The sequence below is a fragment of the Mytilus edulis genome, chromosome 7 (genome assembly GCF_963676685.1).
Source record: "Mytilus edulis chromosome 7, xbMytEdul2.2, whole genome shotgun sequence".
Lineage (NCBI taxonomy): Eukaryota > Metazoa > Mollusca > Bivalvia > Mytilida > Mytilidae > Mytilus > Mytilus edulis.
The window spans coordinates 60,614,825-60,629,089 of NC_092350.1; the positions used below are offsets into that span (position 1 = coordinate 60,614,825).

Below are 14,265 nucleotides of genomic sequence, written 5' to 3' on the forward strand. Positions count from 1 at the left end.
GTTGAGTTAAATTTACGTATTATTTCCTTATACCGATGATAAAATTTAGTAAATGTTTTGACCAGTTTGTGATATCGAAAACCCTGGTGTAATAATTTTTTAGTAATACATAAATTTCTCTCGCTAAAATCTAATACGTTGTTACATACACGAAAGAAGCGTACAAGTTGAGATATATAAACACCATAAGATGATGACAAGGGAACGTCACCATCTTCAAATGAATAATTAACAATAGGAAATGAAAAAACATCTCTCTTATCAACAATTTTTGTATTAATCTTCCCGTTTATGATATAGATATCAAGATCGAGGGAAGGGCAGTGGTCATTGTTATCATTAGCTTTAATTAAAGTAAGTTCTACAGGATAAATTTCTTTATTATACATACGGAAGTCGTTATTATTGAGAGCCAATATATCATCCAAATATCTAAAAGTATTGTTAAATTTTTGTATCAAATATTGTTTTGATGGGTCTTTGCTAATTTAAGTCATAAATTGTAACTCATAACAATACAAAAATAGATCCGCAATAATTGGTTCACAGTTAGTCCCCATTGGAATTCCAATAACTTGACGATATACGGAATCTCTAAAGCGAACAAAAATGTTATCAAATAAAAATTCAAGCGCATAAATAGTATCAAAGCATGTCCAATTGACATAGTTCTTTTGTTTATTGCTACTAAAAAATGATCGCAAAGAGTTTGAACATATGTACTCGCATTCCGACTTTTTAAATGTCCAGTTAATTAGGGATGTGAATTTTTTCTTAATAAGAATATGAGGCAAAGTGGTATATAGAGTAGAAAAATCTAAACTTTGAACAGATTTAAAATCACCTTTATATGCATGCAATTTTTTGACACTCCAAAAGTAATTAATTCCACTATTTTCAAGGGCCTTATTTGAACAATTTATTATCAGGTTTTTTATTGTACCATGTGAACTAGTAAGTAAAACAGACAATTTAGTAGTTGAACAATGGACAGTGGCGGGTCCAGGGGTGTTCTGAGTATAGGCACCTTTTTTTTTTTAGATCAATGCATTTGAATGGAAACATATAGTTGGAACCCCCTCCTTGTGTCCTGAATTGGGAACCCCCCTTTTTAAATGGATGGATCCGCCACTGCCCCTCATGCAGTCGGACAAGATGGACTGATTTTCAATAACCTATCTATTAAATGTTATCATTTTCTACTTATATATGTTACTTTAAAAGAAGTAACCAAAATCAATCTATGCGTAATCTGCCCATATGTTAGTGTCATATATTATTAACTACTAGTATTTTAAAGCCAATCGAGTAAAATACGGATCTATAAATGTATGCTTTGCTTAATAGACTTTGATATAATTGATAGAATACTTTTCACTGATCGATTGTTTGTACAACTTTTATGAGGAAAAAAAAACGTATGTGCCTGCCCCAAGTCAGGAGCCTGTAATTCAGTGGTTGTCGTTTCTTTACTATTTATTTTTGTTCATTTGTTTTATATAATTAAGGCCGTTAGTTTTCTCGTTTCAATTGGATTTCATTGTTATTTCTGAACCTTTTATAGATGACAATGCGATATGGACTTTGCTCATTGTTGAAGGCCGTACGGTGACCTACAGTTGTTAATTTCTGTGTCCTTTTGTGGACAGTTGTCTCATTGGGATTTATACCACAGCTTCTTTTTTATATGTATCATTATTGAACGCATACATATCGTCATCTAGGTTCTTCTATTTTAATTGTATATATATATATTTATATCTACTACCCCTTTCGAATAAACAAAGAATGGTACACAAAGATGCATACACTGAAATTCAAATAATGCCGTGACAGTTTATAGCGATATTTTTTGTAACAGCTCAGTGGCGGGTCCAGGGGTGTTCTGGGGATAGGAACCCTTTTTTTGGGAGATCAATGCATTTGAATGGGAACATATAGTTGGAACCCCCTCCTTGTGTCCTGGATTGGGTACTCCCCCTTTAAAAAAAGGAATGAATCCACCACTGCCCCTCATGTAGTCGAACAAGATGGACTGATTTTAATAACCTATCTATTAAATGTTATCATTTTCTACTTATGTTACTTTAAAAGAAGTAACCAAAATCAATATATGCGTAATCTGTCCATATGTAAGTGTCATATATTACCAAACACAATGATAGTCAAAGTTTCAACAGGACATTCACGAAACTTAGGCATTCATTTCATTTTCAGGGGGGGGGCTATGGTTTTTTTTGAAAGTTTGCTTCTAATTGTTCTGCCACTATATGTAATGCTAAAATTGAAATGAAAGAAACAAATGTTTTCGACCTGTCTCCAAAAAATATTGTCTTTCGCCGAAGGAAAAAAATCCATAGCCCCCCCCCCCCCCCCCCCCCCCCCCCGAAAATCAAATGTTTGCTGCCTTAGGCATGTGTGGATAACTTTTATTCTTTAATAGTTAGTTTAAATAATTGTATATACATTTATTTACACAAATCTGTATGAAACCAGTTTTTGACAACTATTATTATAAAAGTTTAAATCGCCATTCAAAAAGTGTTTTCTTTTTAATTATTTTAAGTCATTTACGTTTCACTAAATAAATATCTGTTCACGTTGCAATGATCACAAATAAACCAAATATTTGATTTTTTTTCGTGAATTATTTGTCGTAACTTATTGTAAAAAATTGTATCTGTTCCTGTTTTCTCCTATTTTTCGCACATATACTGTCAGTCGAAATAGAAAGTACAATGATGTATTTTTAGTTTATTCTATTTTTAGATCATGTTATTACTACGCAAATGGGCACTATTGCCACAATTACCTGAGGGCACCGATTACCTCAGGGCATACAGCAGCGGACCTAACTGCCATCTGCCATTAAATAGCGCATGCCATCGCACTTTAGCGTATCAAACCATCACACTTTAGCGTGACCATCGCGTTTTAGCGTCCCCATCGCACTTTAGAGTCCTACATATATATATAAGACTTAGTGTTTTTCGTTTCTTATAAAGATTGGACCTTTGGTTTCTCTGTTTGAATTGTTTTACACTGGTATTTTTGGGACCTATAAAGCTTGTGACTTCATATGTGTATATAGTTTGTACATGTATTCATGCCGTTAAGTGAGGGGGGATAGGAGGGGTCTTGATCCCGAAATCCCGGACTTGAAAAAACGAAATCCCGAGGTCCCGAATTTAAATAAAGCAAATCCCGACATCCCGAAATCCGAAAAAAAGGATTCCCGGATCCCGAAAGGGTCAATCCCGAAATCCCGAGCTTAAAAACACCCGATACCGGAGTCCCGATAAAGGTCCTATCCCCCCTCTTAAGTGTATCAATCTTGATATTCTCGCCTGAATTGAATTTGATGTAAAAACTAAATCGAAAGGCCATACAATACAATATAGAATAATTTCTGAGCTTGGAAATTGGTAAATGGCCTTGATATTAACTTGATTTTGGGAGTTTCGGCTAATATCATCATCATAATAACAGAGAGAAAGCTGAGCTATATTTCTATTTGACGGATCAAGCGGTATTAATTTTAAAAGAGAAAAGACTGTAACATGTGTAAGAGGAGTTTTATTTCGTTTATTTTTGTTGTTTCATATACAATAGTGTGATGGATTAGTTGACACTGGACCAAAGATACATGTTAGGTCCACAGCATTACATATCACTACTGAGGGGTCTAAGGTGGGCTTTACAGAAAATAAAATAATCGTGTCAAAAGTGCCCGAGACTGCATGAATTGATAAAGAACAAACATTATAAAGAATAGAGAAAAATAGGCTATATAAGAAAGATTAGAGAATAATGGGTGCTTAAATGTAAAGAATAGAGAATAATAGAAAAGAGGAAAATGGCCGGCATTACTGAAAAAAACTGACGTGACAGATTGAAGAAACCCCAACCTAACCCTCTACTTTATTATTATATGTGTATCCCATTCACAATATTTGGTCTGCAACTGTATCAAAAATTTGTCAAACCTCTGTCTGTAAAAAATGTTTTCAACGTAACTTTGAGTGACACATTTATAAATTGATCTTGGACCAGTGGCTAGTTTTGTTTTTTCCGGAAATCTGACAGTTCTGTGATGGGAAACGTGTCCAAGTGTTATAACTTCATTCTGGAAATTGTCCTCAGAACCTGCATGTTTCCATTCAAAATAAACATTCTGTGGGTATTTGAATACCTAAAATAGATTATCCGATTCGTAGAATGTTTGAATAGGTAAAAACACCCCGTTAAATTACTGGTACGCGTAAACAAATAAATACAAAGCTGGTGTCACTCGACACGTTTTACTTCCGGGACACACATATTATCTTTCATCGTCTGCACCTGAGGAACGTCTAAACGACAGGTGAGTCTTTTCTTTTAGGCCTGATTTTTATTTTTCCAACTTGCAAATATTTCCAGTATCAACCGAAGTTGCTTATCTTATGATGTATATATATTTTTTTTCAAATTGTTAGAAAGCGTATTTGGGGTTTAATAAATTTTATGCTATCTGATATTTTATTTGTTACTGCTCATAAACATGTATTATTTACTTTTCGTGTACTCATAGGCAGATACATCTAGATATATTTATAGTTAACCATGTGCAGTCACTCTAGTCATCTGGTCATCAGAACTATTTAAAAAATCACAAGATATTGAATTTGCATTTTAATCAACTGAATTAAAATATCTAAACTGTTACAAAATATTACCTTTATTAATAACCCTGCAAAATATTGCAATTGTAAAATATAATTGATTATTTACTTTAAAAACCTGCTACTTTTTTAAATTAAGGGGTTACTTGATCAACCACCTTGAAGTTGACTTCACATGATGAATCAATATGATCTTATACACTTCTATACTACTCTCACATGTGATCGTTTTTAAGCATGAATAAACTCAATATTTAAGTTTATTATATATTTTATTGTATGCTCGAGATTGTATGACCTTTTGACTTAAAACTTTTAATTGTCAAGTGGGTCATAATGATGCATGACCACCATGTGATAGCACATGCTAAAAAATCAATGTATATATATTTGTATCGTGTCACATGATGAGCATTATTTTTTTAAGGATAAAAAACAGAGTAATATACAGACCTCATACTCAAAATGGATATTAATGGATTAAGGACAACTCTGACAGAGAATGGACAAGAACATTTGCTGAAATATTGGGATCAGCTTGCAGATGATGAAAAACAACAGTTGCATAATGACTTGGTGAAACTTAATTATAGTGAAATAAACAAATACTTTAAGGCGGCAATGGAAACTCTTAATTCTGCATCACAGAAAATTGATGATTCTTTGGAACCTTTGCCAGCTGAAGTCTGTGGGAGGATTACATCAACTGACAAAGATACTCTTAATAGTTATCAGACAGCAGGTAAAAAAAAAGAATTTATTTTATTAATGAAAGACAGGTAGGACATGTAGTAGTGTCATTCCGAAGTTTTTGAAAAAATTTACACTGTAAGTCTGAATCCTGATTCCCCTTAACCCTTTCCTCCATAGTGACGCCTTTTGACGCCACCCCCTTTACTCCATACTGACGCCTTTTGACACCTGTGCAGAACCTCAGTTGAAATACTTTGACTACAAAGTGTCTGCCTCAGACTTAATAAAATTTGTATCCAATATGAAAAGGATATTCATAAGAATATCTGACTTGAATTTATTTGATGAAATATTTCTTTTTTCGCAATTTGTTTATACTTTAAAGCATATTTTTAGCATTTGATTGAAAAATCCTATGCGAATCAAGTATGCAAAAAAAAAAATGTCAATGGAGGAAAGAGTTAAAGAATGTAGCATTCTTTCTCCACTCCTAAAAAAAAGGTCATTTATTCCTGAGTCTATGATTTCTTAAATTTTGTAAATCCCAATGTAAATTTCAACCATGTCCACCAAAATAAAAATCCAATCATGTCTGAAGTGCCCAAAAAAATATCCTTCTATTCCTAATTAATAAGAAACTAAATGTACATGTAATCATAGAGAGGTAATAAAGGATACCAAAGGCACATTCAAACTCACAAGTGGAAAACAAATTGACAATGCCATGGCTAAAAGGAAAGACAAAAATGAATCAAAAGATCATGAAGATACTGATTGTGGTCCATCAAATTTTATTGTTTTAATTAAATTTAAAAAGTCCAAAATGAAGTTAGCAAGGATTGTTAATAAAAATGAAAATGGACAATAATCAACATTTTTTAATTTTCTTTTCATATTAGCTTTGATTCTGGGGTTTTCCTGAGTTCAATTTATACATTGTCAGATTCTAAGAAATGTTTAAAAGATAATACCTTTATTACACATGCATTGTTATAAGTTTTTTAAAAATGTTGGTGAAATAAATCTTTAAAAACAAAATTAAGACATGTAGAACATGTAGAACATGTATATAATATCCTCCATTTAAATTAACCTAATTTGAAAATGACCTACATTAGATAACATATTTACTGTACATATCTATAATGGTAAACAAATGAGGGACAAGGTAAACAGTCTTGATATTAATTACATAATGTCAATTTCCAACCAGGTAGTTTAAGTTTTTAAATTAATCAGTTTTTATCGATATAAGTACTTCAGTAATCAGCCAATATACCTGATATAGGACCCGGTAGTATATTTAGTATTGTTCAATATTTTATAATCAATACACTTCCTGACAGTTAATCTATTTATTATATTTAATAAGATAAACTTTTTTTTACATGTCATGCATGTGTGGATTTTTTATACAGATTAGACCGTTGGTTTTCCCATTTAAATGGTTTACCACTAGTAATTTTTTGGGGTCCTTTATTATAATACCGTACTTTGACCTATAATGGTTTACTTTTATAAACTGTGACTTGGATGGAGAGATGTCTCATTGGCACTTATGCCACATAGATATTTATATATCTATGTAGTTTTTCATTCAGTATAGTGGTGAATGGCCGAGATGCTAAGATAGATTTGATATATATTTTAGAAGTAATTGAAATAAAATACTCCAAACTAGCTACAATATAGGAGTATAAAAAATATCTACCCAACTCTTGTAGCATAACATTCAGTTTATCATGTTTATGGTCAGTCAGGGGACCTACTTTAAAAGGGATTTTGTTATCGTTAAAAAGATTTGAAAATGTTAGTAATCGTCTACTAAATATATCATGAATATATACATTGATTACTAAATTGTGTAAATTCTTACTCTTAAAATGATAAATTTACATGATTCATAATATTGGTTTTCAAATTTTGTTGAATTTTTTTATTTTAAAAATGCATAACTACTTAAAAGATCTTCTCTTTAAACGTACCCCTCACTGATGGTTATACATTTTGGACTAAACAAATGGTGTAATTGAAAGATTTAAAGATCTTTGCATTTAAATAAAATGTAAGAAATAGCCATGAATGCATGATCTTTTTGTGTATTGATAAAAAATATCAGTACACTGACTTTAAATGTCATGAAGGTGATCCAGTTTAAAGTCAGGCTTGAAGTGTGAAACACTGGATGCTTGATAAAAAAAAAATTATAAAATTCCAAAATACTAAATGTACTACATTGTCATGATTGTATATCTGCATTGGAATACTATTCATGATATTGGATAATTTTCATGGATTGAGGAGAATTTTTGTGCATTATTATTTAATTTAGCCTACAGAATATTATAACTATATATATTTCAATCAATAATTAATTTTGGTTCACAAATATCCACGAAAAGCATGAACATTGGTATCATATCGAATAAGGCCTAAAATAAAATATTGTTTGTTTATCCAATCCCAACCTACCCTGCAAAAACGGTGTGTCTCATAAAATTTTGTCAAATATTATTTTAATCAATTCCAACTTTCAGGCTTACCTGATCGACTGATATTCATGATATTGTTCCAGCTTTTGGGGGAAAAATAAAATTATTTCCCTACCTACCTACCCGCACCTGGCTTAGCAGGGTCAGGATTGGGGAAACAAACAATATATTAATTTAACTTGTTTAATAGGCCTAATCTTGAATTCCAAGCATAGGTATAGGTATTGCCCATCATTTGTTGAAAGCTGTACGGTGAACTGTAGTTGATTATGAATTAGATATAAGAAGATATGGTATGATTGCCTAGATGAGACAATTCTACATCCAAATCATAATTTATTAAAGTAAGCCATTATAGCTCAAAGTACAGTCTTCAACAATAGGTTAAGGGAAATAACTCTTGAAATCATCAGTACGTTTGTGTCAAGCATTTTCAAAAACATATTCTAAGCTTCTAGGTTACATAGATTATTTTCAATCTGTTTCAGGTAAATGCTTAAAAAACATTGATGAACTTGGCTTTTACAAACACTTAACTGATTTAAAGAGTTATCTTCCTGAACCAAGGTCTACCCCTTTGAATGTACATACATGTATTTGAGGTTTGCTTTGTACTAGATTAAAAGGCTGAACCAGATCTAAATAACATGCTTGTATGATGATAGGAAATAAAAAGCATGTGCCTAAAATACTAAGGTGCCTTGGTTATACAACTTTACTCAGTTTTATGACCACACGGCCTGTAAACATTGAAACTGTAAGGCCAGTCAAAAAATCTTTCGTCTTATCCTAGATTTCCCCTACAAATCTATTAAGGTGTTTGTGTTAAGGTTCTTTTTGTACATGTATTAAATTGAAAATGCCCTTTGATTAAATATATAAAGAAGAAAAGGCAAGAATACACATACATTTGTACAGGTATAGATTTCTTAATTTTCTGTATTCAGTAGTTCTTAGAAATTTAAATCTGTTGAAATTTTGTAACAGAATAGACATGATCTGATGATAGAATTATTAATAAAAATTCTCCTGACAAGATTGAAAAACCGGGTATTAAACAATATTTGCATTCGAAAAGGTCATAGACCTTTCATATTTGTAAAATTTTAAATTCTTTGTGGTCTTAGATAATCCATGTCAAAATGATATCTTTAAGGTAACCATTCTACTGCTACAAGTGAATGAAATGTATTGCCATCCTTAAAATAAAAGTAGGGATTAAAACATGATTTTTATCAGATATCCTCAGCTTAGATCACGACATTGTTTTAAACATACGATGTCATACGTTCCTTTAGTATAAACCCAACTTTAATGATGTCTACATTTTTCCTTCGCTGGGTGTAAGTTCTCTGATGTTTGGTCGTAGGAAGTTGGAGAAAGCTGTTTAGAGTTGAATGTACAAACTTGAATGTTTAAATACGTCACACTGGATTTCCCATTGTCGCACTCTGTTGTGAATCATTGTAAATAGTAAACTATATGGGACTGACACAAAAAATGTTGGTTTCTTCTGGAGATTTGTCTCATTGGCAATCATACCACATCTTCTTTTTTTATATTTATAAGATTCTGCCATCAATTCCAATGAAAATTAATTAAGAACATTTTGAATACTATTACATAAAAAAAAATACAACTTTTATTTATATCATTGAAAGTTTAGTAAAACGTGATGACCACAATATAAAATTTTCACCAATTCAAGGTAAACAAATTGCAGGTAACATCTTGTTGTCCTTTTATTGTTTGTCAATATTTGAACGGAGAGATGAGACTTACTTTTGTTTGTTTGTATACCAGATAAATAGATATGTTATCACGGTAAATCATATAGACAAACAGATACAACGATTTATAAATTGTTGACATTGATCTTATAAATTTGCGTAAGATGGCAGTTTTTTAATCAAATTGTGTGTAAAACCTATTGTATGATTTTTCACATGGGTCATAATTCTTATCGTAGACTACAGAGGACCATTTCACACAAGTATTTACCTTGAATGAATTATTAGAGTCTTTAAATGTTTTGTGCGTGGGTGAATACCTACATGTATGCATCGATCCAATGTGTCATTACAAATTGATTTTGTACAATAAACATGCTGTTTTCTCTCTTTACAAAAAAAAGATATGCAAGTTTATATAATGATATTTTGCCATGAAATTCTAGTTCCAAATTAAAGATTTGTTCTTCTAGACTAAACTGCCTTTATCATTTGTCTCCTTTTACTGTAAAATTAGCACCCAGCTTATCCAATTAGTCACTCACTCACTCATCCTCTTCGTGCCTGTCAGCACATACGGCCTCAACCAGTACTCGCCACATTTTACTGTCTTTTGGAGTCTTCATTGTCTATACTTGATTGATTATACTAGCCATTATTCTCTATTCTGATTTTTGTTTATTAAATTTATTCTGTATTTTTTAACACTCCATTTTTTCTAACTTTTTTTTGTTTTACCAGTTTTACAAACATTTTTGTGTTGATCTGTTGTTGTCTGAATAATATTTTACCCACATCCTTTTTATTCATGATCCCAATTATGCTAATACATTCTCAAATGTGTCATTTTAGGACTTGAAGAAGTTGGACATAATAGAGTTGCTGTGCTCCTGCTGGCAGGAGGACAAGGGACCAGGCTAGGGGTACCTTACCCTAAAGGGATGTACAATGTTGATTTGCCGTCAGGAAAAACCTTATATAATCTGCAGGCAGAGAGGATACTAAAGTTACAGAGAATGGCTCAAAAACAGACAGGAAACTCATGTGTTGTGCCATGGTAAGTTGATATATGGACCATTAGGTCATTCCTAATAAATACTGAATTCTAAAAAGTAAAATGAAGAGATTAGATTTTACCACAGGCACTTGTCTCAAAAAAAAATTTCCTATATACCTTAATATAACACAGGCACTTGTCTCAAAAAAAAATTTCCTATACCTTATTATATTAAGGTATACATGGTATATAGGAAATTATTTTTTGAGTCAAGTGCCTGCGAATTTTACTTATCTGAAGTTTCATATGAATAAGACACTACCTTGTATAATTTAGAGACAACAATCTATTAATAAACAAAGAACATACATATCAAAGTAAACACAAAACTAGTCTAAAAATCAATTAGATAGAACAAAGCAACGCAACAAGAACTCAACTGAAACAAGCCTTTCACTTTTACTAAACATCCACATGATCAATGTAAGCAACTATAAGTCACCCAATGGCTTCAACATTTATTAACAAAACCAATACAGTATAGTCAGCTAAAAAATGTCCACAATTAACCAAAAAAAATCTGTATTTACTGTTAAATATCCCATTTTAACTACATGTAGTTAAAGGGATAGTCCATATCCAAATCCATTATAACCAGGGCCATAAAATAGATTATGTTTGTTTGCCCTAACCCGAAATAATAGCTGCCTACTCAAAATCTTGTATTTTCCTGATGTGATTTTTTTTTAATCAGATAGGCATGAAGACTAAAAAACATTTGACACTTAAATTTCTCTTTGTTGAAAAAAAAAAAGAAAAGAAAATGCCTTCCTACCTACCCACTGTTTCAACATTTGGGAAGGGTTTGGACAAACCAAAATATTTTTAAGTGTGTGACCCATGTTGTAAACTATAAACTTTATTTCAGGTATATAATGACAAGTGAACATACAAAGCAGGCTACAGTAGATTTTTTCGAGAAGCATAATTATTTTGGTCTACAGAAAGAGAATGTGATCTTGTTTGAACAGGGTCGTCTCCCCTGTATGGACTTTGAAGGAAAAATTATTTTGGAAAAACCATACAAAGTGGCTCTAGCTCCAGGTTAGTAAACAGAGGGTAAACATAGGGTAAACAGAAAGTAAACAGAGGGTAAACAGAGGGTAAACAGAAAGTAAACAGAGGGTAAACAGAAAGTAAACAGATGGTAAACAGAGGGTAAACAGAGGGTAAACAGAGGGTAAACAGAGGGCAAACAGAGGGCAAACAGAGGGTAAACAGAGGGTAAACAGAAGGTAAACAGAGGGTAAACAGAAAGTTATATATTTATTATAGCATAAAATATGACTGAAGCACAAAAAACTTCACATAACACATATTGATTTATATCTTCACATAGCTATTTATATATGTATACACAATAAAATACTTCATGAAGTGACGGAATTGCCTCCCCTGTCTTACTGCAACAACGTATGATCTATTAACTTATCAGAAAATTATATACTATCATGCATGTTATTCAATCCATCTTGTATGGGAAAGGATTTGTATAGGCAATTGCCTTTTGTCCAATCCCTTTGTTTAAATGTACTTTTGATATTTGAACAATAAAATATTTTGAATTGAATATTGATTTATAAGAATAAGAAGATGTTGTATATTTGCCAATGAGACAAGTATAACAGTAGTGGGTTCTTCCCTAACACTGTGAGAGTGGTGTAAAAGTACAACACAAGAACAAACCTTATGATCAGTTAAGAGTGTAAAGCACCAGATTGCAGAATAAAAGCTGAAAAATAAGTTGCAAAAACACAGACTGAACGTGACAGGGTATTTATACATCCTTACAGCAAAAAAGACTCTTTAAGTATGGATCTGAGAGTACTCCCAATTACAAAAACAATAAACAAAATCATTTATTTATTAAGACTTAAGTATCAATCAGTACACATCAAATTGATTTAGTGTAAAGACATCATTGATAGTCATTGTTGATATTCTAGATGGAAATGGTGGTTTGTACAAGGGCTTGGTACATCATGGCATTGTGGAAAATATGGAATCCAGAGGGATCAAACATATACACGTCTACTGTGTAGATAATATACTTGTCAAGATGGCTGATCCTGTATTTATAGGATTCTGTATGGCAAAAGGGGCTAGATGTGGAGCTAAGGTACACACTAACTACTAGATATATAGCTTCTGAACAAGAGTCTGTGAATTCTTATCCAATTTTTTAGTTAGAAATTTTAAAAAGGGAAGAAGCTACATATAGAGCTATCAAAAGGCGTCAAAGAAAAACAGGCAATACCATAAAAACAAAAAGACAAATTAGTCAACAGCACACTAGACAGTGAACTTAATATTGAGGAATATAAATCTTAAAAAAGGGGGGGGGGAAGAAATAATTTTCATTCCATCAGACCCTAGTTTGGTATTTTGATCTTTTGATGTTATTCACTTTCCTACGTTACTTTTTTTTTTTAAATTATAGGTGTTGTGAGGTTAATCACAGATTTCTATTATAATTAAGGTTAATTTTTATCTTTCAGGCTGTAGAAAAGACTGTACCTACAGAAGCTGTAGGAGTGGTGTGTAAAGTAGAAGGAAATTACCAGGTGGTAGAATATAGTGAAATTACACTTAAAACAGCAGAGAAGAGGAACCAAGATGGCCGACTCACTTTCAATGCAGGAAATATATGCAATCATTACTTCCAGTTAGATTTTCTAAAACATGTGTCAGCGTGAGTTTCATTTTGAGTTTTGTTGTACCATTTCAATAATAGTAGTATTAAGATTAGTAAATTATATGCTTAGTCATAGAATGAGATGAGAATTTTTAAATGATTCAGGAAATTTAAAGTTATGATACATGTACTTACAAGTTTATTTTTAAATTTTAACATATTGCTAAATATAAGTGATGTCAATTCAAGAATGATAGCACATTTTTTTTTTTTTTTTACGGCATATTTTGTATGCACTATTTCCTGAAACTGCCACTATTTATCTCACATTTTTTCCATTGCACAATACTTGCAATAAAAACTTAGCCTGTGACGTAGTCGAGGTGCTGATATATATCGGGCAAGGGATAATACCCGGGTTGATATGGAAAAGGCCATGTATTAATCTCTTTATCATATACTTCTGACAATTTTTTTATTATGTTAGGCAAATAAACAAATGAAATAACTAAAACAGTCAAAAACTTTTTAAAGAAATTAAATCATGAATCCAACAAATACACTTTAAATATTCTATAATAGCATCACTACCTCCATATACTGTAAAAGCACAAATTTTCGTGGGGGGTTTAATTTCGTTTATTTCGTGGATAAGAATTATCCACGAAATTAAAACCACAACGAAAATTTAACTGTAGATTTACATTATTTTATGATCTGACTAAATCTTATTGACATTATATAATTGATGAACATAAATGCAGACAATGAAATAAATAGGTTAATTGATTAGACATCGATATTCAAAGGTTTTCTTTAAGTCAGATGATAATCCTAATCCTTTGTTTGTACAGTAATTAATGATCACCAAGAACTGTCAATCAATGTCATTTAACAGTCTAATGGGTCTGTAATGCCCTCAAGTTGTAATACATTTATTACACAATCATTGTCCTTGGATAAAACATCAAAGGTGTGTAACAGCCAATTAGCGTGT

The 14,265-nt window shown here is 31.7% G+C and overlaps 1 protein-coding gene across 12 annotated transcripts in view; it reads left to right on the plus strand.

The window, feature by feature from the left end:
- Positions 1–4,090: 4,090 nt before the first annotated feature.
- The window catches only part of LOC139481930 (UDP-N-acetylhexosamine pyrophosphorylase-like), a 116,104-nt gene continuing 105,929 nt past the window's right edge, over positions 4,091–14,265 (plus strand). For 4 of the 12 annotated variants that reach the window (XM_071265502.1, XM_071265508.1, XM_071265499.1 and 1 more), the window contains exons 1-6: positions 4,091–4,363; positions 5,089–5,403; positions 10,429–10,633; positions 11,502–11,677; positions 12,580–12,752; positions 13,132–13,325. In XM_071265502.1, the coding sequence (XP_071121603.1) occupies positions 5,127–5,403; positions 10,429–10,633; positions 11,502–11,677; positions 12,580–12,752; positions 13,132–13,325 (1,025 nt within the window). In that variant the 5' untranslated portion in view covers positions 4,091–4,363; positions 5,089–5,126. The remainder of the gene's footprint in view (positions 4,364–5,088; positions 5,404–10,428; positions 10,634–11,501; positions 11,678–12,579; positions 12,753–13,131; positions 13,326–14,265) is intronic. The other 8 variants (XM_071265501.1, XM_071265497.1, XM_071265505.1 and 5 more) reach the window with 2 other exon arrangements.